Raw genomic sequence first — 21,849 nt, forward strand, 5'->3', positions numbered from 1 at the left:
AAATTTTCGTAGGTACCAAAATTCCCTTCTCAGTGAATTGCTTTGCAGCAATGCAAGAATTACTGTGCTCAAGTAAGTCAAAATCTAAGGGACCAAAGTAATGGTACCCAAAGAATGACCACTTCGTATCATGCATGGGTTCATCACCCATAAATCCCAGATAGGGATTAGCACAACTATAGGGAATGGGAAAATATTCAGTATTTCAAAATCCAGGACAACCTGATTTAACTAAAATTTTGAAAACATTATAAGACTCATCCAAGATACATCCATCAGTTTCCTCATGGTACCAGCCTCCTGATACATACAGTATGTCCATCAAACCTGGAAGAGGATAGCTTCTGCCTAATGGCATGAGCTGTGTGAGCTTGACTAAGAGCTGTGGTAAGTATTCTGCAGCATCATGGTTCTGCAAGATAGTCGAAACTACTATTCTCCATGGCACATTCAAGATCTGCAAGAATGTCCTCTTTTGAGGGCCAGTAAGTGAATCTGTGGTTACTGGTTCTGTCAGCCCATCCAAGATGCCAATTAGTGGCCTCATATCCAATGCAACTTCCCATATTGCCTTGAATCTTAAGCTTGGCAATGAAGCGAGTGAGTTCACCATCAAAGCTATCTCCACCTCTTCATCTTTGACAGAACCACCTTGGGATGCATCTGATGTCAGTGGTGCCATTAGCCCAAATTCCTTGGAAATGGCACTCAAGATGTTCATGCCAAACCTGAAGAGGTGGGATGAGCCTGCAGAAGACTGGGTCATAGAGAGGATGGGCATTGTAGTAGATGTAGACAAAGGTGTCATGCATGATTGTGAACATGGGGACAGTGAAGAGCAAAGGATCTTCATAAGTCACTGAAGGGAGATCACATCTGTTAAAATTAGTGATGGTGTGAGGTGAAGAAGAATGGAAGAGTTTGGGAATGAAGTCAGAGAAGTAACCATGGTGGGCAATATGAATACTGGGGCAGAAATATGGAGAATCAAAGCTGGGAAAGTGGGGCATAGCCTGCCATGCTGTTTCCATGACTGACAGCAGAATGAGGTAGGTAGCTGGGTTAGGCTTCTTGAAGAATGCCATAGACAATGGCACAGCCTCTCTCCAGGTAGGACAGTCCCATACATATAACATTTCTATGAACTTTATAATCTCTTTCACAGCATACTTCCTCCACTTGGCTCCTTCATACATCCTGTCATGGTGTTCAGTGATTTGAAGCTCAGTTCTCTTAGTGATGATGAGAGACATGACTTGAGAGTCGATTAGTTCCCATAATAAACAGACAAGACAATGAATGAGTTATAACAAATCGAACTCAGCAAGATCGTTGGGATTAGCAACGATCACAAGAACAGGCTCAGGATTGAGCAACTTGTTCAACACCAGTACCTCCTCAGCCAAAGGCATGGGAGCACAATGAGGAGGAGTGGGATCAGCCACATCAACCTTGGTGCACAGTGGTACAGGATCTAGGTCAGGCTTGAAATCAATGTCAGGAAGATGAAAATGTAAGTAATATGGAGGTGGAGATGGAAGCATATGGTGTGCAGCAATTAAAGTGTGAAGTCCAACAGCACTTTGAATGGCCAGTTGACAATGCTGCCACCAAAGAGAGTCCTAAAAATGAAAACCAGAAGGCAATCAAGCATATAAAAAGCTTGCACAAGTCACCAGGGTTAAAGCCACCATAATGAAGTAAAAGAATGGCTTGGTTTGCACCAGCCAAAAGTGACACAACAAAGGTAACTACCACAATCCCTAGTGCATCTAGGCCAACATGATCCATAGTGATTTGCTTGTCAGCAGTGATCTATTCTATGCAAAGTGCATTAATAGCACACATGCCTAGAAGGCAGGGCTCATAACCTATTGTGCAGAGGACAGGCTATGGTATAAAGAGCAATGGCAAGAGCACTTGCCTTTACTAAGAATTGACAGTAGGTTTTGAAATAAGCTTGTTGGGGCTTGTAGTTCTGATAGAACAATATAACAGTGGATTGTTCGATTGGGAGTGAGACAGAAACTCCTGGGTTTATATACATGTAGCAGTACACATGGACTAGTAGCATAAAAGGAAGGTGCTACAATGTAACTACTAAGTATAGTAAAGAATAGTGGAGAATGCTATGGAATATGATGCAACAAGCAATGTCATACTGATGTCACTGTGGAGCTGATCACCAAGCATGTCACACATGTATCAAAATGTGTAAGTCTAGGTATGTCTAGACAGTCAGAACTATTACTATATTTCCAACATGGTCAGTCACAATGGTACAGGATCCTCTTGCAGTAAGACCTTGCATCAAAGACTGCAGCACATTCTCATCATCTCTCCCTTCAGAAACACCAACAGTATGTACATTGGCACTAGCTCCAATTGCACCGGACCAACTAGTATATACTTGATGACATTCAGACTACTTACCACACACAGAACCCTGCAGCAGTTGATCACAGGAACGCCATCATCCACTGACAGGTCAAGTGGAGAACCAGAACACCCTAGTGTCATTACAAAAAATTACTATCAATATTTGATACAAACTCAGATAACTGCAGGGTGCTCTCAGCATTGCCATGTAAGTGATACTTACTGCCAGATCTGGAAGGCTTGCTTACTGAATTAGAAGAAGGACAGGAAACAGGGGACTGCATTTGGAGAGGGGATCAGAGGTGATAGATGCCCTGCCAGGCATGAACAAGGTAAGGCACAAAGTGAAATTTGATTTCCTCTGCATTTGCAAGCTCCAAGGCAAACTTGCTGGTGAGGGAGTTATGGGTAGAGAAAGTGAGGCTGATAGATGGGAAAATGTCGAAGAAGTAAATGAATCTGGTGGTCCTTTGTCAATGCCAGCAAAGCCTATGGGGACAAGGAGTAGGATGAGGTCCCATGTGAAACCTCATGTTAGTGTTGGCAGGTCATGGAGAAAGGCAAGGATGTGATGTTGAGGATTTGGATGTGGATGTTGGTGATGAGCCTGAGCCCAGGTTCGAACCAGCAGCACCCACATTCTGCTTGTGAGAGCTTAGGATCAAATGTTCCATAGTGAGGCCACTCATGCTTCGAACAACGACATATGGAGTTGAACACCTGGTCTACATACTGCTGCCAATACACAAAGAATGCTCACATCAATTTGAAATGGAAAACAGAGGGGCAGTGTTGCCAGTCCAGAGAAGTGAGAATGCAGACCATGAGCTAGTGATTGTAGTATGGAGGGATGCCAACCAATGCTCACAAGATAATAGATAAGATTACTGTTACCATAATAACAGGTTTGTGAATGAAAACAGTGAGGGTGGAGCAAGGCAGAACACTGCACAGTTCAAGTCACTCGAAGAAGAATGGACTACAATGATGTGCGTGCAGCATCTTTGGCATTAGGGGCTTGTGTTCACCTCCCCCTCTCCCTGGTCTCAGCATAAGTAAAATTACTGGGCTCTTTGGTTGCTTTTTGATCCCAGCAGCTGCACCATAATAGAATGGCACCCCCACCCTTGAAGTGACTGTAGCTCAGTGTTGTTATGAACAACTTGGCTTTAGTGAGTCAGAATGGTACCAAACCATGAAATATGAGTGGACACACAACTTTGCTGAAAGCAGTGTCTGTAAAGTGAGCATGGGCCACATGAAAACTTGAGGTGTTGGAATAAATTCATTTCTTCAGCCAGCATGCAGCATGACTGGGGCTCAGCTGCAGGTCCTTAGTGTCACATGTGATAGGGATAAGACATTTTGGATGTTATGTAGAATATATACTACAGGACTATTAGCTGAGTGTAAAGACAGGATGTAGAAAGTGCTCACCTCAGTTGGGTTAAGTAGCCAACTGAGGTGTGAGTATGCTACTTGAGTATGAAAATGAATGTGATTATGTAATATGGCCAAATGCACACCATAATACTAAGTGGGATGCAGATGAAAGTATAATATGAAAGACAGAATATACAACATGTTATACAACAGTTCTCAGACCTGGACCAGGATGCATCCAGGAATACTTATATGGGATAAGATGATAAGGGTAGTGATTAGATAATGGTTCAAAAACTGATACATGGAGTTGGTCAACACATTCAGCATCTGCCTACACCTGTTGGATACCCAGTTAGGAAGGAGCTTAATCAGTAAACTGTTCCATTTCACCCTTGGAGGTCACATTCATTGTTGCCGGAGGGTTGCATGTTATAGAGCATCTGCAAACCTGTGCAAGTTCTCAGAGTCACTAAGAGACATGGACCCATTTGGCAAATTCCCAGCATGACCACTGATCATGGGTAGGTGCTATCCAAGCATGGATGCAATACTACTGGTCCATGGATTCTGGGCATCACTGTTCAGCCCATCATGAACCCTCCAGCCTGCTAGGCTGATTTGACTTCCCTCACCAATAACAGTGACAATGTACCTGTCCACCATTGTTAAATAAATTTACTGGACACAGATGGATGACTAGATCACCACATTGGTTCAATCCCTGGTGCACATTAACACAAGCCCCCCAGTTTTACCCTCCGTTGACTTTCACATATAAAGACCTCTTGCAGGGACCACAGTGCATCTCTCTTCTATAACTGAGTATCATTGGACAGCAGCTAGGTGCCCGAGCACTACATGAATTCAGCCACAAATAGGTGTGTTCTGTCATGTTTTGTGCCTCTGAAGGTTGCCCAATCTTTGGCAATGCAGCATACCCCACCTCTCGAGCAATGCCACCCAAGAGGCCCCCATGGTGGACCAACAAGCAGTGTGTATTTTCTGAGCTGCAAATGCAGAGAGAAAGTCAACCCCCGAAATGATACAGAGTCAGTATACTTGCTGTCTATGGACTACTTTGTGCCTTTATACGGATCCCGAAGGCTGGGAATGCCTCGAGCCTATCAACTGCGGTACAGTACCGGGCCATTTCAAAAACAAGCACGGTATCACAAATATGGCCCGTGAAGTCGGGTTGGTTTGTATGTGGCAAAACTGTCAATGCCCAGTTAGCAGGCACAATTTTATCCATCACATACGTGGGCATCACCTCGGACATGATCAGGTGTTTGCCCATGCAAACCAAGCTGTCGTACACCTAGGAAGATGATTTGTTCAACTGTTACAGAGGGTTTGCAGGCATGATCGTATAAATTCCAAGCTGGACTTGGTGAACTTTTTGACATAACCAGTTACCCCTAGACATTACCATGTATATCACTGGTATTATCATAGGTTTAAGCGGAAATGGCCTTGGGGTACAAGGGATGGTTGAGTTTCAACCGGGTTGGCGTACGTATGGGTGATACCCTCCACGAGAAGATCACGCCTTAGGCTTCGCAACCTCCGTGAGCTGATATAAGGCCACATGGCTGTTACCAGCCCAGAGGCCTTCATATCGTGAGGTAAATTCATCCCAATCGAATGAACACTCGTGTGGTCTTAGACGAAATAGTTCAGCTATCATACAATTCATAACTGTAAACACGTACACCCCACCCACGCAGCTAGGTGCCACCCAAGACGTATGCACTTTACAAGCGATACACCAAAGACCCCATCAAGGTAACCTGGTACCGCCATATGACTAGCGACAGCATGAACGCTGGCTCCTTTGACAGCACCTGGAGACCTGTCAATACCGTAAATGCAGCCAGACCTGCCATAATATCAGCCCTTCTGCTGCCCCTAGTGACTCCTCCGTCACTTCCACTGCTGCCACACAAAGACAACTAGCTTGATAAATCCACGCGGCCCCTGAAGTACCGTGCATGAATAACCGATGCGCCTTCCGCGGCTGCACGAGTGCGCAGCCTACAAGGCTCGTGTAGAGCATCCAACTTCAGGTCGTTAGAGTGGATTTGACGAATTCAGAGTAAAGTTCGGAGGAGCGGGTCCGGGTCGACATCGTTTGAAGGCCATGCAACAGTGTCCGCTTCAGCCTCTGCAGGTAAGAGTCTATGGGTAACGACATGGATAGGGACGAAGGCGAAGAATGTGGTGCATGCTGAGATACTGAGTAGGCTCATCAGTCAACGTATGCGAGTTTGATATAGACGGCTCGAAGTAGAAGATGAGTGCGAGGCGAGAGTGAAGGCGAATCGCATGGCTACAATCGACGTAACGTGGATAGCGAAGGGTAAGAAGAGCAAGCATCGTTCCCCGAACACGGTTTGATAGTACTTCCTACCCAGAAGGAGCATCATAATTCACAACCAAAACCAGATCAGCCCCACTCAACCAAGATGTAGGAAAGACTACTAACCATGAAGCTGGGTGCTAGTCCAGATCCACCGACGTTGCATGCAATAAGTGCTGACAGATGTATGATGAAGGAAATCGAGAGAAATGTCGCTGGGCTGTGCGCGAGCATTATCAGGATGGACGAAGCAGTCGCTATGGTTTTTCCATTGCTTGACGATGGCGGCGCGAGTTCCCTTGCCGTTTCAAAATTCTGTGGGTCCACGGTGGTGCAAGCTACACAAACCTGTAGAGAAATGGACGTTGTTGCACAGTGGGATAATAGACCGTTGCGAGCGCGGAAGCCTAAATTCAAACTGAGCCTGCAAACCTTTCAACCACCGCGACGTTGTTAGTCGCACTAGTGGAGGACCGTCTGACAGTACGCACATCCCCGCCGCTTCTGTCTTCAGAAATACTAATGGTATGCACGCACTATACACGCTACTTGACGCTTCAGACGATTTATCACACACCAGACCCAGCAGTAGCTGCAGAGATTGCGTTTGCAGTTCAGCTGGAACGACTACGAGTCGTGGAGGCATTGGCAGCCCGTGACAATGTGGTGGTACGTCTCGAGGACGCGTATACTTCAGTTAGGCAGAAATCAGCTATCGTATCTCGCTTGGAACGACAACTCGAGATTTTCAGGCGGTCGTGGACCCCTTCGTCTTCATGTAAGTAAATCAGAACGCACGGCAGGCGTCAATGTTGCGATTCTTTCACCGCTGCCACGTCGAGAAGGGCATTAGTTTTGAAGCACATGTGAAAAAAAGGCAACCAGCAGTTTCTTCGAATGTCGATGGCTCTCGGCATCGAGCATTTGGCGATGCTATCAGTGATCGACTATGTTCTCTGTTAGGTGCGTCGGGATTCACCGTTCTGCTGGGTACGAATTGCGACACCATCCAAAACTACAATGTCGCACTGCGGGTACCTCGCGGTCGTCGAACAAGTCTGTTCCAATTGTAGATAACGATTCCAACGAAGAGGTGAGCGCATATATACAACTAACTGACGGGACTGTTCTGCACACACGTCAAGATCGCGCTGTCATTGCTTCCGCTGGATGATAGTGCGGAGAAGACCATCGCTGCGCGGCATTCGATACTTGCTTTACCTCCCCTTCCGTCCAACATCCCAGCAGATGAACTCCAGCCTAACGTGCTGCCACATTCATATTCATTAGGCGATTTCCTCCGCAATACCACGGGTGTGCGTGTTATTTGTCTTACTGACCTCCCTGTCAAGATTTCAAAGTACTTGTGCGGATACCCTACCTTCCTTTCTAATCCGCTCTCTAGTCAGAATCTTCAGACTAAAGAATTACCGCATCTTGACACAAGCCACGACGTACCGGTGTCCGGATCGGGAGAAACACTGGTACTTTCTTACTCGTGCTTTCAAGTGCGCCACCGATTCGCGCGTCGTCAATGCTCATCGGTGGTCGGCTGCAGACGTCCTTGGTCACATGCGAGAACCGACCGGTCTGCTGGCTTGTTGCGAGGCCAGCAGACAAATGTCCCTCACCGCTGATGACGTTCTTTGTAGAAGTGCTTTTATCACAAAGACGGGAGGTCGTATGATCCTGGCACTTACAAGGCGTTTCGCATGCACGATCTGACGACTCAATAGTTGGAATTACTCTCCACCGAGGTACAGGAGATGATTCGCAACTTTTCTCTCTTTACGTGGATGTCTCAGACGACGCAAGCAATAATCAAGGAGACGCTTGCGCGCCGGAAGAACGTGTCGCCTCAAAACACGTCAACTGTATGCACCTGGAGCCCTGAGGGTATCCTAGGTTGGATTCAATCATGGGGTGTATCACGCCGTCCTGGAACAATCTCGATTCGTACACTGAACGTGCAGGTCTGGATGGACCGCCCTGTCCACACCCGCCGGTCGACATGGTACAAGCAATCACGATGGCAAATCTTCGGTTAACTGAGAGGTCCTCCCCTTGCAGCTATTGTTCTGGGACTTTTTATCTGGGGTGTGTACGGGACGGTTTTTCGAGTGGCCTTTGTGTTCCTCCTTTGTGCCGTTGTCCGTTGTATTCCTACGCTTGAACGCTACGTGTGTCGTTCCCCTAGTCCTGGGATGTTTTATAAGAAGATCGAAAGCTAGGATGACTAGTTTCCTCAACTGACCTGTGAGGTGAAGCAGAAGGTCATCCCCATTCCAATGAGTCTGAGTCAAGCACAGTAAGGAGAGGTGGAGTTATGAGGCGGACCACTGGAGCGAAGTAACCAGCTAATGTGTGGCGGAAACGATATTTTGAGCCGCAGGATCACGTCGGTGAGGTGACCAATGGTGGTGCCTTCACGGAGAGGGCAGGTGCAGTGGTGACATGTAGTCGAGCATCGTGAGCGTATAGACACCCGGGAAATAGTGTTCACCAGGCACCCATTCATAGTCGAGTGAATCCAAATCAGACTCGAGTTGGTACAGGAGTACTAATACGCACCTCTTGACCGACGATCGCATCGACTTTCTTCTCAATGCTGAGTTCTATGGAAATCCGTGCGGAGCTATAGTCGACGTCGCCGATGGTCACGGTTTCGGTGGAGATCAAGGTGGCGACCATGCGGTTCTTGGCGTAGAAATTTGTTTGGGTTCCGATAAGTTCAACCACTCGATCCTGTATTTTTCGACGACGGCCATCGCCGCCTCCTTGGGCTTGTCGGGTAATTCGAATCTGGCCTCGATGGCTGCGATCCGTCAGTGTCTGTGGATGGCGTCTGACCCGACATTCGGTACGTCAACTTGTGTCTGACATGGAGATATGGAAGTGCTTAGTGTAGCTAACTTTGGCCATAGGCATGGCAATGGAGCTCAGCGAAAATTAGACTGAGAGCATAGGTTACGAAATGTGTCACGGCCCATGACACGTATGCATGTCCGCCATGCCCAGTCCTCGAAACTGGGATGCTGACTGCAGCCCTATGAAATGGGAGGACACGTAGGACACATATGATAATGCACTCGAAACAATATATTCAATTGGTGGCCAACGAAGTATCACGAGATGGGTAGCGCGAACCCCAGTTTCTTCTTTGGTCGACGTAGTACTTACACAGTATCACAAAGGGATATGCTGCTCCGGTGTGAAATGAAACGATTTCGAGGCTAGGCAAACACTCGATCCAGTGTCCAGCAAATGCTCCTCCTCGATGTATATTGGACAATACCCAACCCCTGTGTCCATCTGAGAGGTCTTTTTCTACCACCTCACTGGATAACCCTGCAGTGGGCTACAACGAGAGCGTACGTCGGGCCTTGTCGATGAAAATGACTCAGTAAGGGTTGCGAAATAGCAAAATGTCACCACTCTTTACAGACGAGAACCAGTCTCCATTTTTTGACAAGATGGTGAGTCGGAGAGCTGGACGATATGCGCAATGGTAACTGTAGTGTTCATTGATTCTTCAAACATCTCTGGGACAGGAGTGCAGGATATACGTATAAATCAGGACATCAGATGTACAGCCCCATACTGCAACCGGGGGACGAGCGACTCGTTTACGTCCCACGTAACATTGTAAGTATGGTCTACAAATCGAATGTAGAGAATGTGGAACGAATCTGATTAGAAAAGTCGCAGTTTTGCATTCTGGGGTCTCTGCAACTGCCGACAGCAACGCCATTGTTGTCGTCGCGTTCTTGGGTAGCATAGCCATAGGGACCATCAACCGGGTACTCATTCTTGGGTTTGCGGGTGGGCCTGCAACAGCTGCAGCTGGCTTTTACGGTAACCCTTTCACGTACAGAAGCCAGTCTGATCGCGATATCAATGCCCACCCGATTTACTTCCTCCAAAGTTATTGGTTCCGGTCGTTTAGCCCACTCATTTAAAGCGGGCAATAGCCAGCCCTTGATGTCGTACTGTTGGGAAAGAACAGCTCTATCAACAGCGCCAATCCCACTCTCCATCAGTGCATTGATGGACACTTGGTGCAACGTCTCAAAACTCCACGCCGTAGACAGCTTGAGGACAGATGTCCACTGCTCGATACTTTGTGGCAAATCAGGCTGTGAACCATATTTTCTAGAAGAGGGTATCATCCACTATCTCTATGCTCTCACAAAAAACAGATCGAATGCTAACCTGTGGAGAAGAGCTTTCAACAGTTGCTCGAAATCGTCCTTGCTAGTTCCATGAAGTTGAATGGGAATTTCGTCGCTTGATCCCTCCACGATAATTCCGTCACCCTGTGGCAGGGAAAACATGTCGCAAAATACGTCTGACTCTTGTTGGAACGGTTCTCTAGGAACCCTAAACAAGGAGTCTTCCACCTAGACACGAGATGCATAACTACGATGGGTCCCCGGAAAAAGTTTGGCTTAGAACTTTCGCAACACTCACCAAGAAGATGACTGTCGATATGTAAAAATCCGAATGCCTAGATGCCCCATTGTTGGTGGCCATGGTTGCTTTGTACGACAGCGGGGCGTTATCGATAACCGTATGAAGGGACCCGAGTCAGCTACGCTATCAGGGGCCATCTTCACGTGACGGCAAGACGACGATCCTCCAATTTTAGAAGCCTCGAATCGTCGAGTGCCCATACGTGGAAGGCCATTAGAGTACATTGTAGTGGTAGGAGTTGTTGCACAGGTCATGCAAACGTGATCAGTAGAACCATGTCTAGGGCACTGACAGGGTCAATCAGTCTTACCCCTATCCTACTCAGTATTATCTGGGGCTTTAATCACCTTGTTTACAAGGTCACTGCACCTTGAAATTTGTTGCTCATTTTTCAACATCCACAAACATTCCTCTTTACAAAGTCCAATTCAAATCATGCAGGCAAAGATTTGTTGGCATGCATTTATGTACTTGCATTTATGTACGACTGTAATGAGCTCAAATGAAAAGGTGGTTAACTCACAGATGAAGATCAATTGATGGTGGCAGTGCATTGAAGGCATGTGCCCATGTACAGTTGTGTGCCTAGACTGTCCCTGTTCATTTGTTCAAACTCCAAGCCAAAGGGTTTACATGCAGATGAAGACCAATCAATGGTGGCAGTGAATTGAAGGCATGTATCTTTGCACTCTAGTTTGGTGCAAGTGCAATCTATGTCACTTTGGCTCTTTCCCAGTCTAACAATGTCTTATGGTCAAGAGCTGCAAGCCTTTGGTCCTCTTGTCACAGATATTCACTTGGATGTTGAATCATCAATGCCAGCCCTTATGACATGTCTGCCATTTGCAGTACTCTCACATATGCCAATGGCACTCATTACATTGATGTCATTGTCCCCAAGACATCGACTGCTATCTCCCTGCTGTTTCAATTCCACAGCACAGCAGTGATGAATCTTATCAGCACTGACACCATCTTTTGCAAATATCCCAACCTGACATTCCATCACCATGCACTGATCAACCCACATCCCATTTATTATGGCTCAATCAGCTTCAAAACCATGGCAGCCCTGCAGAAATACAGCACATGTGGTTTTGAGTTTGGCAGCTGTGAAGAGTATCATCATTTGCCTTACAGTTGCAGGTGTATGCCCTGCAATTTGACTGACAGTGGCTGTCTATGGCTTCAAACATCTGATCTCTGTCACAATGTTGTGAAGCCTGCTGACATCCTCAAGTGCTTGGGGGTCATCAATGTCATGTGGTTACTTGGTGGGTACATATGCAGCACATATCCTGCCTTTCTGGATGGCTATTTGTTCATGTTCAACAATGACATGTGAGTACCTGATACTGACATTGCTGTGCATGCACTCATTATCTGAAGGGATCTTCTCTCTGATCAGTGTTTCATCAAAAGTGAGGAAACTTAGAAGATGGCCACCAAAAGCTCTGAGGAATGATAGCATGTTGTTGAAGATTCATTTGCATATAACAGGGGGATAGAGTCAAGGCAAGGACAACAGACAGGGTGCAATTAGAGTGTGGGTGGCAACACCGATGTGGCAAGAAAGGGGCATGACCTCTGACAGCACTGCAATGGAAATGTTAGACTGGTATGAATCACCTTGTTTACAAGGTCACTGCACCCCAAAAATTGAGATGCTTTTTTTGACATCCATGCATATGCCTCAACAACAAGTCTGCATGGCAAATTCCATCAGCCACCTCACAACTGTAGCATGCTCAGGTGTGGTAAACAAGGTGCCTGCTGGCGGCGACGGCCTTGTTCTAGTATTGATTGCTAGCCGTAAATTATGGGATTCGATGACGTGTCCGTAAACAAGGTGCCTGCCGTCCTCTAGTACGTCTGGTTCTTGTTGAAAAGTTTCTCTAGGAGCCCTAAATAAGGAGTCTCCCACATAGACATGACGCATTAGTACGGTATCCCCAGAAAAGGATTTGGCATTGCAGTAAACTTTCGTAGCACCTGCCAAGGTGACTGCAGATATGTGAAAATCCGAATGTCTAGATACCTCACAGTTGGTGGACATAATTGTGTTGTCTGGCAAAGGGGCATTATCGAGAATTATAAAGGGATCCCCTATTCTGAACGTGTCCTACACGTGACGGTAGGACGACGAGACTCTGATTTTGGAAACCGTGGATCGTCGCCCGCCCAGGCATGGAGCGCTGATGGCATGGTAGTGGTAGGAACTGATCCACAGGTCATGCAAGCGTGATCGATTGAACCGCATCAAAGGCACTAACGCGGTCTGTCGATTTTAGTCCTGCCCTACACAGTATCAGTCGGAACATTGCGAAACTGGGAGACAGATGCAGGAAGAATGTAAGTAGCGCAGCTTCCACTGAAAGCCGATCCATTAGGTGAATACGCACACGCTGTAAATCAGCGGGTGCCAAAGCAATATTTGATGGGGGTATACGACGAAGACCGACCGTCGCAAAGATGCCTTTTACAAGGCCAACCTCACAATCGTGATAGAAAATTTGGGAGTTATGTAACTCACAGATTTGGTTGGGAGCGCCCTGGGAAACGCATAACTACTGAAATGATGTATTCGGGGGCGACGTGGGTGGGGGGCGACAAAGGGTGGAGCATACATATGCTGGGATGATCAGAAGCTTCGTCGGCTGGGGCATGCTGGAACCACGTTTGATTGGTTGTATGTAGATCTGTGGCAGAGGGAGGATCAAAAGGAAGCAAGTGCGAGCATGACTCGCTGGGTTACACCAGGGTAAGAGAAGCGGCACATGGAGACGGAGACGGACTATATCGCTAGTCACTAGATGCTGGTCCAGATCCACTGATACTTGGGTGCAATGAGATGGATGAGGACGAAAGTCGAGAGAAATAGGGCTGCGCCGTGCGCGAGCACCGTCGGGAAGGCCGACGCAGTCGCTACCGGGTCTCACCATTTGACGCTGGCGACACGAGTTCGTCGGTCGTTTCAGAATTCTCTGGGACCATAGTCTGTAAAGAAACCGGCGTCAGTGGACTGGGAAACATGCCACTGAACGTCGAGCGCGGAAGCCCCAAGTTCAGACTGAGGCCGTGGCGCGCCTTGTGTAACTTTCAACCACCACCCACAATGGCACAGGACCGTCTGACAGTACCACCTAGCATTGGAGATCGCAGCACATCCTTGTCGCCTCTGTTGTCAGAAACACCAGTCGTAAGTACTATGCACGTTGACACCGGCAAGTCCGATTGCACTACACACACCACTCGGCGACATTCAGACTGCTTATCACACTCAGGACCCTGCAGCAGTTGTAGAGATTGCACTTGAAGTTCAGCTGGAACGACGGAGGCGTTGGAAACTCGTGACATTTCGGTGTGTCCTGAGGACGCATATAACTCAGTTAAACAGAAAACAGCGACCCTGTCTCGCTTAGAACAAGAACTCGAGAACCTTAGGCGGCCATCGAACCTCATTGTCCTCGAATTCAAGCTGGCTGCAAGAGAGTCAATGTTGCAATCCTTTCGCCGCTGCCAAAAACCTGACGGACGTCGAAAAAGACATTAGCTTTGAAAGACATGTGAGAGAATTGCGCCTAGAGGTTTCTTCGTATCTGCGTGTCGATGGCTCTCATCATCGAGCTATTTGATGATACTATCAGTGACTGATTATATTCTCTGTTAGGTACGTTTGGATTCACTAGTCCTTCTGGGTACGAATCGCGACACTACCAAAAACTACTTGCCTTCTGGAACTGTCGTGCTCCGTGTACCTCGCGGCCGTCGGAAAAGTTTGTCCCAGTTGTAAATGACGATTCCAACGAAGAGGTGAGCACATATATGCAGCTAACTGACAGGACCCTTTTGCACACATGTCCAGGTCGTCCTGTCATCGCTTTCATTGGGTGGTAGTGCTGCGAAGGCCATTGCTGCGCGACATTCCATACTTGCCGCGCTGCCCCTTCCTTCCAACATCCTAATAGTTGAACTGCAGCCTATCGTGCTGCTACACCCATATTTATTAGGAGATTCCTTCCGCAATACCATGGACGTGTGTGTTACTTCTGACGTACTCGTCTTACTGACCCTCCTGTTAAGATATTAAAAAACTTGTGCAGACACCCAATCTTCCTCTCTAATCCGTTCTCTAACCAGAATCTTCAGACCAGGGAATTACCACGTCTTGACACAAGTCACGACGTACTGGTGCCCAGATCGGGGAATGGGTACTTTCTCACTCCAGTTCTCAAGTGCGCCACTAATCTGCGCGTCGTCAATGCTCATCGGTGGTCGCCCGTTGACGTGCTTGGTCACATACGAGAAGCGACCGGTATGCTGGCTTGTTGAGAGGCCAGCAGACGAATGTCTCTCACCGCGATGAAGTTCTTTGTAGAATGCTCTTATCACAAAGACGGGAAGTGGTATTATGCTTGCACGTATAAGGCGTTTCGCATGGACGATCTGACGACGCAAGAAGTGGGATTTGCTCTCGACCGAGGCACAGGATATAATTCGTAACTTTTCTCTTTTTACGTGGATATTTCTCAGACGAGCGGTAATCAAAGAGACTTTTGCGGGCCGGGAGGATGTGCCGCCTCAAAACACGCACGAAACAGGTCAAGTGTATGCAACTGGAACCCTTAGGGTATCTTGCGTTGGACTGCAATACATTGGATTCAATGACGCCGTTCTGGAACAATCCCGATTCGTACACTGAACGCGCAGGTCTGGATGGATCGCCCTGACCACACCTGCGGGTCGACATGGTGGAAGCAATGACGGTGGCAAGTCTTCGGTTAACTGAGAGATTCGTCCCCTTCGCAACCAATGTTCTGGGACTTTTCATCCGGGGGCGTGCACGGGACGGTTTTTCGGTTGGCCTCTGCGTTCCTCCTTTGTGCCGTCGTCCGTTGTATTACTTCCCTTGAACGCTACGTGTGTCGTTCCCCTAGTCCTGGCATGTGTGATAAGAAGATCGAAAGCTAGGAAGACTGGTTTCCTCAACTGATCTGTGAGGTGAAGCAGAAGGTGCTCAGTAGTTGGTGTCAGTCCAGTCCCAATGAGTCAAGTACAGAAATGAGAGACGGTGTTATGAAGCGGACCACCGGAGGGAAATAACCAACAAATGTGGTGGAAACAATAGCGATCGTTGATTGTCTGAGGCCAAGTTTGGGCGTTGGATATTTGCTACGAAGTACATCTCTACAGGAGTTAATAGTGGCCAGGTCCTCGCGTACATCAGTTGCTATGACAGGTTCATAGCCACGTCCCAAAAGCTCTTCTCGAGGCTTGTGCACCTCTCCCAGACAGCCAACCACTCAGCATAACGTGCGGCAGAAGGAGGATCCTGCAATGCGCGACTTTCTATCGTTTCTGTGGTACCCAAGGTCAGTGGTAATGTCAGGCGGAAGAATGCGCGTTCTCACCGAGACCGACTTTCACTGCATTCTGATAGTCCTCTCCGGAATAGTCCTCCATCCACTTGAGGTACGGGTTTCCTTCCCACACGACCCAGGAATTCGGTTTTTGTGCCTCGCTCTTCAGCCACAGGCCAACTTCACCATATCCAAGGAGGCAAGCGGCTAGCACCATTACCAATTTCATCGTGTCGCCTGAAAATCGAGACAATTTAGTACGCCGAGCTCTACATGGTTGGTGCCACGCACCCTGCAGCCCCGTGTCTAGAAGGAAAGCACCGTAAGCCGTCGTCGTGGTTGATTCGGGCGTCGATTCTAGCTCCTCTTTAGTGATACCCCACTGGGCACAGTAGGACGTGTGCATAGAACTCTCTTTAGCAATATGCAACACAATGTGGGTGGCTGCCAAGATCGGAGTGAAATTATCCGATTTAGCAGCAAGGAGGCTGTTTTGGGCACTGAGAACGGTCGCGGGTTACTACGACTTGAAACTTACGCATGTGCTCGGGCGTAGTACTTCAAATAGTGATAGTCTTGTCTGTGCTTTGCTGAGAAGCAACGCGAATCGGGGGTGGAACGACTTACTTGATGAAATGAATAAAGGACGACCGATCAAGCGTGCCTTTGCCAAGTTGGACGACAAATTCATGCTGCACGTACTTGGTCCATGTAGCCGAAGTGTCTCGAATGAGGCTATATGTCAGAGGGAAGGGATTTCCGACTGTCCGTCTATCGATGATGCACAATAAACTCTCGTATGCAAAGCAAGTATATAATGGGGGACTTACGGGGCGATCAATGACTTCGTTACAGAGTGGAGATGATTTAAGGGACCAAAACCTTGGCCAATTGGAGAAGCGGTTTCAATTCCTAAGTGAGTGTACGACGTGGCTTGAGCGGTTGCCTCGGCCACTAGTGATCATTAAGGAGAGCGATTATCGAAAATAAGATGGCGTACAGGCAATGTCTCTTCCAAGAGCACAAGCCAAGGCTGCACTTAGGGTACAGCCAGTTCCATGGGTATTCGAAGACACCAAGCGTGGTCTTGGATATAGGATAGCCTTTCGTTCAGAGTGGATGTAAAGGACGTCGACGACAAGTTCATTCGTCAAGTTCGCAGCGTTGTGCGCCTGAAGAATCTCGACGTTCTTGTCAAATATGAAGTCATGATTGACCTCGATATCCGCGACGGCAAGCGAAACTACGCCATTTAAGTCATCTCGAGTTATGTTTATGTGTCCTCCCTTGAGCAGGACAGCCTTCGATCCGAGGGTCGACAGATTTTGGGCAGCGATTATCATGTCTTGCACAGTGTTAATCAAGGAGGGAAATCCCCGTTTGCGCAGCAGTAGCTCTGCCTCAGACTTGTTTGGTGTTATAAGGCAGGATAAAGGGAATATTTCGTCTACCATGGCATCAACAGCATCGGGATGCAACAAGGAGTGACCGGAGGTCGAGACGGAAACGGGGTCGCAGACCAAGGGGATCACGCCTTTGTTTGTGAAATGCTCCTTTAAAGTGGAGGACACCGCATGGATAACTGCAGAGTCGAAGAGCATACCGGTCTTCATTCCGCGAACATCTATATCACTTAGCACGGAATTTATCTACGCATTAAAGTAGCTTCAACAGAGGCATGTATACCCACGGAGGGAGGCAAGTACCTGTTGCGAAACAAATTCTGGAGGAACCCCATGAACAGCTTGTACACCGATGGTGTTCTGTGCTGTGAGTGCTGTGATCACGCTGGCACCGTAACACCCGAAGGCTGCAAATGTCTTCAGGTCTGCCTTGAGGTCCAGTCATTCTCCGAGTGAGTAATAATAATAATCCACTGCGCACTTGTATACCAGCCCCCCCACTCGAATCAGAGCCTGCGATGGTCAAGACTGCTGGAGAACCTTTAGCCATTTTTTCCGTCACTATCACTGGACTGACGACGCAGATCCACCGCGAAGCATACCGATGGGTTACGTAATCTACCTTATTTGTTTTCAAGGCTCCTGCCAACCAACCCTGGCCAATCATTTTCGAAAAATGTCCTCGCCGGAACCTCAGACACTGACAGTCCAAAAATCTGCAAGCAAGAAGGACAGATCATCGAAGAAGAAGAGAAAGACAAGAGCCACGCCCATTGGAATCGCGGAGCCTGAGAAAAATGAAGGGGACAACCCTCACTGGGCCTATAAACCCCCACCAGGTGCTATCTTACTGGATCATTCAGTCGACCCGGGACCGTTCGAATGGGATACAATTAGGGATGACGATGACCTTGAGCTTTGGCTTATACGCGTCCCGGACTCAGTGCGTGGTCATTCTTCGTGCAGTTGTTATGAAAGTCCTTGACGCCTACCATGACAGATCCAAGCTAAACACCTAGAAGGGGTGGAAATCGACCTACCTATCTCATCTAGAACTGCACGAGTCGGAAGCCTTACACGAAAGAATGTCGTGCATGATATTTGGTCGGCGGGCGGGGATGATACGGACTTGATTGGAGGAGAGGAACTCCGGTGTCTGTCTTGCTTGCTCCCTCGGAAGAAGAAGAAAGGCAAACTTTGCATAGGTATCGAAGCGCCAAATTGATTTTGACTTTACTCACACACCGTATCAGCTCCCAAGGCAGTAGCACGTCATATCATCGTTTCAGCACAACAAGCGACGCCTACAGCTCCAGGGCCTCAGCCGATCATTCATCAAAACCCACCTCGCCCGTCATACCCAAAAGATGTCTTAAAACACACGTTCGTTCCGTATGGCGCACGCTCTCAACTGGATATCACTGCCGTTGAAGAACCCATGGATGTCGAAATCTCTGCACCACCCGATAGCGTTTCTGAGCAGCCTCAAGAGGAGGCGCCTCGAGTCACGGAGAAGGTGTCGAAGGGGAAGAAGCGGAAAAAGGAAGGGGAAACACCGAAAAAATCCAAAAAGCACAAGTCGAATGACTAGTACTCGTTTCTCCTGTTGCTTCTCTGACGATGGAAGTGATTCCTTGACCACGACACGTATGTATGTATATTGATTGACGAGCGTACACAACGGCATTTAAAGATGAGGTTGCGAAGAAGAGTGAAGTGAGCAAGTAGCAGGAACCATGAACATGAAAAAATAAGATTAATGAAGCATGCTATCAAATAACTATAGGGCATCATCCAACGTCCATCTCATCTCCACGGTTCTGCGACGTAGTCCGTTGACTGCCCTCGATTATAGGCGGTTGTGACTTCTCCAGTTCACTGCCTCACGACTTCTTCCAGCCCCTCGTATATACTCTTCTTCGGTAGATTCCATATTCGACCCGGACATTCCCTCTCTTTTTCCTCGAAAATGCTCCCCACACTGGATACCCACTGCGCTCGAGTTTCTACCAGTTGTTTCAAGCTGGTCAGGAACGACTAAATGAAAGGTCGTCGTCTGGGCCAAGGCCAAGCGCCGACGGTGGAGGTTTCGGGATATCAACTGTACTCGTACTTCCGTTCGATTCAGGACCCCTCTTCTTCTTCTTGCCCAGTTTCGGAGCATCCTTCTTCTGAAGCTTGGTATAGGTAGCTAGGATCACCTTATCAAGGGAATCCCGTGCATCGAGAAATTCTTGATATGCTAGACGGTCCTTGGCTATCGCCACGAGTCGCTCTCGGCGAGCCTTGTTCATAGCGACGACTTCACGAAGCTCCTGCTGCGCGTGACGAAGGGCTGTTGCGATTGGATCGTCAACCCTTGCAGAGTAATTAGGCTACAGAACGCGTAATCAGTAAAATATTGCACATGATACGGAGATTCGGAATTACCGGCTCCGGCAACAAACCATGAAATCGCATCGTGTCTTGAATCCGTTCTTCCAAGTCCGCGACGTTCACTTTCTCGCGTCTAGCTGCAGCGGCCCCAGTACCACCTGGCCTGCCCTCCATCGCCTCCTCTGCTGCCTTCACACCTTTCCACACAGTAACGTCAGGCATTGGTAGCAATGCGCTTATCAACCGTTCCGTCAACGGTCCATGACTTCGCTCCTCAGTCAATAAATCTGGCTCCGAAAGTGTCGAAGGATCCCACTTCGGTAGAGAGCCGGAACTATCGCCCTGTTCGATGTGAAGAGAAGCCGGGGAGCGGTGTACCATATATCTCCATATCTTGCTCCTCCCACACTTCGGTGTAATGTCGCCCGAGTTTAGGAATTATGTAGGGTTCTATTTCGTCCCCTGTGAACTCGAGAAAGCCTATGTCTTCCTCCTTGATGCCTCGTATCCATGGTTCGATGCTCGTATAGAAAGTATTAACTGGAACTTGAGGTGGTTGCTTGAGCTTACTGAAGTCCTCCATAACTTCTGTAGGTTTACTAGGCCCAGCAACAGGTGGTGGGGCTACCGGCGGTCGAGGTGGGAGTAGTTGAACGGATGGGGGGACGGAAAAATCAGGGCCAATGGTCGACTGAAGCTACGTCAGATAGGTTCGGCACAACCGCTGGAAGTATGTAGGCACCTTCGCATGATTTAATATAGGTCCTGGAACTTTCGCAGTCTTGACCGGTAATACAGGTGAGGGATGGGCGACCGGAACGGTCTTGACAGATTTAACGGAATCTACACATGTTATCAGTCCCTGGTATTATGAATGTCGTAGATATTCGCGCAGAACCTTCCAAGTCGCTATCGTCCTCCCTTTTCCGCTTCTTTTTCTTCTTCTTCAAATCCTCCTGTAATCTGATGGAAGCATGGTAATCCAATAAGTGTTCTGCATCGAATGGCACCGTCATTTACTTACGACCGCCGAGGATCGACTGATGCTCTTCCGGAGGGTGGAAGCGACGAGACTATGGAAGGGGCACGGGACTTTCGCGGTTCCATTAAGCGAAGAAGTGGAAAAAGAGGGTTCATCCACCTCTCGGTGTGGAGTGACTGCAAGATCACAAACTGGTACGCGAAAAACATCACAGGTGGCGCGGAGATACGAGATATTTGATAAGTACCGCATGAAAATTTGGTGGATCGGATAACAAAGACAGAGACGTAGAGAGCAATAATTTCGCAACGTTTCATCCGATTGTTCATTGCAGATATGCCCAGGCATTTAAGACATGCGCGAATAAGGGAAGTGGGTAAGCATATACACGCGGCGCGAACAGAAAGACGTACAGCCGCGCTCCCGGTTGACCTTTTCCATTGCCTTTGCTTTCCCCTTTACTTTCTCCTTCATGCGGCGCATAGATTCCTCGAGAGTCTTAAGGTCTTCTCCTGCCTTCTTTGCCCGTTCCATGCACCTTTGCCGGAGTGACTTGAGTTCATTTTGCAGTGCATCCAAGTCATCCGTAGGCGGCACTGGGTCTTGTGGGTTCTTAAAGAGCGCAGACCGGATTGGAGTCGGTTGAGAATAAGGGAATAATTTGGACGACATGAGGGGCGCTTCGGAGGTCAAAGACGCTCCAGGAACGTGGATTTCACAACGGAACCGCGGCTAGTGGGCTCAGTTCTGGGTGCCCAGGTCGTCCCGGCGACGATTGCGGAGCGCAGCAGCCAGATAAACGACTACGACGAGCTGTGAACAATCCAGGCTACGGTTTAGCAGTGTATCATGAGCGTCAAGGCCGTGGTTTTGTTGATGGATTACGTAATGCTCTTTTTCCCACACGTTATTGGACCGAGCCAAAGGGGGTCCCCCGGGTCAGTCAAGTACATAACTAAGTCAGTGTTAAAGTACCCAATGAATGGCAGGGAGGAGGGCCATACAAGTCGCTCGGGAAGCGACCTGACCAGCATAGACAGCGACGACATCGAACTGGAAGCTTTGGAACGCCTTGAAGCACCTATCTCACGCGGGCAATCTTCGTACAGCAGAATACGACACTCACGAAGA

At 48.2% G+C, this 21,849-nt stretch overlaps 8 protein-coding genes across 8 annotated transcripts; 4 read left to right on the plus strand and 4 right to left on the minus strand.

Annotated features, from left to right (window-relative positions):
• Positions 1-5,855: 5,855 nt before the first annotated feature.
• On the minus strand, positions 5,856-6,513 carry F5J12DRAFT_767357 (uncharacterized protein; the record flags this gene model as incomplete). The annotated part of the gene is made up of 3 exons (XM_051742204.1): positions 6,227-6,513; positions 6,023-6,167; positions 5,856-5,992 (listed from the first exon to the last, which is right to left on the minus strand). Exons 1-3 carry the CDS (start codon positions 6,356-6,358, stop codon positions 5,856-5,858), a joined length of 414 nt encoding a protein of 137 aa, XP_051601164.1. The 5' UTR covers positions 6,359-6,513.
• A 37-nt stretch (positions 6,514-6,550) lies between these two features.
• F5J12DRAFT_912455 (uncharacterized protein) lies at positions 6,551-7,217 on the plus strand (the record flags this gene model as incomplete). The annotated part of the gene is made up of 2 exons (XM_051749065.1): positions 6,551-6,607; positions 6,686-7,217. Coding segments are annotated over 2 exons (282 nt in total), but the record flags the coding sequence as incomplete, so codon positions are not given.
• On the plus strand, positions 7,074-9,077 carry F5J12DRAFT_891682 (uncharacterized protein; the record flags this gene model as incomplete). The annotated part of the gene is made up of 7 exons (XM_051747512.1): positions 7,074-7,217; positions 7,270-7,578; positions 7,634-7,712; positions 7,777-7,805; positions 7,861-7,998; positions 8,645-8,984; positions 9,049-9,077. The coding sequence occupies 7 exons, from the start codon at positions 7,074-7,076 to the stop codon at positions 9,075-9,077; spliced, it is 1,068 nt and encodes a 355-aa protein (XP_051601166.1).
• Positions 9,078-9,631: 554 nt separating this feature from the next.
• Positions 9,632-10,826, minus strand: F5J12DRAFT_824261 (uncharacterized protein). Its single transcript, XM_051745435.1, has 3 exons — positions 10,595-10,826; positions 10,337-10,524; positions 9,632-10,276 (listed from the first exon to the last, which is right to left on the minus strand). Exons 1-3 carry the CDS (start codon positions 10,655-10,657, stop codon positions 9,781-9,783), a joined length of 747 nt encoding a protein of 248 aa, XP_051601167.1. The 5' UTR covers positions 10,658-10,826; the 3' UTR covers positions 9,632-9,780.
• Positions 10,827-13,712: 2,886 nt separating this feature from the next.
• F5J12DRAFT_782077 (uncharacterized protein) lies at positions 13,713-15,299 on the plus strand (the record flags this gene model as incomplete). Its single annotated transcript, XM_051742670.1, has 7 exons — positions 13,713-13,796; positions 13,882-13,958; positions 14,287-14,410; positions 14,463-14,635; positions 14,701-14,912; positions 14,976-15,096; positions 15,131-15,299. 7 exons carry the CDS (start codon positions 13,713-13,715, stop codon positions 15,297-15,299), a joined length of 960 nt encoding a protein of 319 aa, XP_051601168.1.
• Positions 15,300-15,712: 413 nt separating this feature from the next.
• F5J12DRAFT_824269 (Phosphomethylpyrimidine kinase-domain-containing protein) lies at positions 15,713-17,951 on the minus strand. Its single transcript, XM_051745436.1, has 9 exons — positions 17,842-17,951; positions 17,664-17,789; positions 16,958-17,606; positions 16,788-16,911; positions 16,585-16,728; positions 16,496-16,537; positions 16,249-16,445; positions 16,009-16,194; positions 15,713-15,955 (listed from the first exon to the last, which is right to left on the minus strand). Exons 1-9 carry the CDS (start codon positions 17,908-17,910, stop codon positions 15,828-15,830), a joined length of 1,665 nt encoding a protein of 554 aa, XP_051601169.1. The 5' UTR covers positions 17,911-17,951; the 3' UTR covers positions 15,713-15,827.
• An 85-nt stretch (positions 17,952-18,036) lies between these two features.
• On the plus strand, positions 18,037-19,059 carry F5J12DRAFT_912458 (uncharacterized protein; the record flags this gene model as incomplete). The annotated part of the gene is made up of 3 exons (XM_051749066.1): positions 18,037-18,303; positions 18,361-18,565; positions 18,614-19,059. 3 exons carry the CDS (start codon positions 18,037-18,039, stop codon positions 18,949-18,951), a joined length of 810 nt encoding a protein of 269 aa, XP_051601170.1. The 3' UTR covers positions 18,952-19,059.
• On the minus strand, positions 19,060-21,620 carry F5J12DRAFT_824278 (histone acetyltransferases subunit 3-domain-containing protein). Its single transcript, XM_051745437.1, has 9 exons — positions 21,132-21,620; positions 20,878-20,894; positions 20,761-20,828; positions 20,635-20,699; positions 20,575-20,579; positions 20,146-20,433; positions 19,791-20,078; positions 19,399-19,735; positions 19,060-19,366 (listed from the first exon to the last, which is right to left on the minus strand). Exons 1-9 carry the CDS (start codon positions 21,388-21,390, stop codon positions 19,236-19,238), a joined length of 1,458 nt encoding a protein of 485 aa, XP_051601171.1. The 5' UTR covers positions 21,391-21,620; the 3' UTR covers positions 19,060-19,235.
• Between the last annotated feature and the right edge of the window lie 229 nt (positions 21,621-21,849).

This window comes from Pisolithus orientalis (genome assembly GCF_024613125.1).
Source record: "Pisolithus orientalis strain OTSU chromosome Unknown F5J12scaffold_10, whole genome shotgun sequence".
Classification (NCBI taxonomy): domain Eukaryota; kingdom Fungi; phylum Basidiomycota; class Agaricomycetes; order Boletales; family Pisolithaceae; genus Pisolithus; species Pisolithus orientalis.

Coding starts and splice junctions, on each gene's coding strand:
- F5J12DRAFT_824269 (XM_051745436.1), bottom strand. CDS start 17,910: ATGGCTAAAGGTTCTCCAGCAGTCTTGACCATCGCAGGCTCTGATTCG. Junction 17,790..17,841: donor GTGGGGGGGCTGGTATACAA/GTGCGCAGTGGA, acceptor CTGGACCTCAAG/GCAGACCTGAAGACATTTGC. Junction 16,195..16,248: donor TCTAGACACGGGGCTGCAGG/GTGCGTGGCACC, acceptor CTCGATTTTCAG/GCGACACGATGAAATTGGTA.
- F5J12DRAFT_824278 (XM_051745437.1), bottom strand. CDS start 21,390: ATGTCGTCCAAATTATTCCCTTATTCTCAACCGACTCCAATCCGGTCT. Junction 20,700..20,760: donor TCAGTCGATCCTCGGCGGTC/GTAAGTAAATGA, acceptor TGCTTCCATCAG/ATTACAGGAGGATTTGAAGA. Junction 19,736..19,790: donor ATGGTTTGTTGCCGGAGCCG/GTAATTCCGAAT, acceptor CGCGTTCTGTAG/CCTAATTACTCTGCAAGGGT.
- F5J12DRAFT_824261 (XM_051745435.1), bottom strand. CDS start 10,657: ATGGCCACCAACAATGGGGCATCTAGGCATTCGGATTTTTACATATCG. Junction 10,525..10,594: donor TATCGACAGTCATCTTCTTG/GTGAGTGTTGCG, acceptor TCTCGTGTCTAG/GTGGAAGACTCCTTGTTTAG. Junction 10,277..10,336: donor TTGAAAGCTCTTCTCCACAG/GTTAGCATTCGA, acceptor ACCCTCTTCTAG/AAAATATGGTTCACAGCCTG.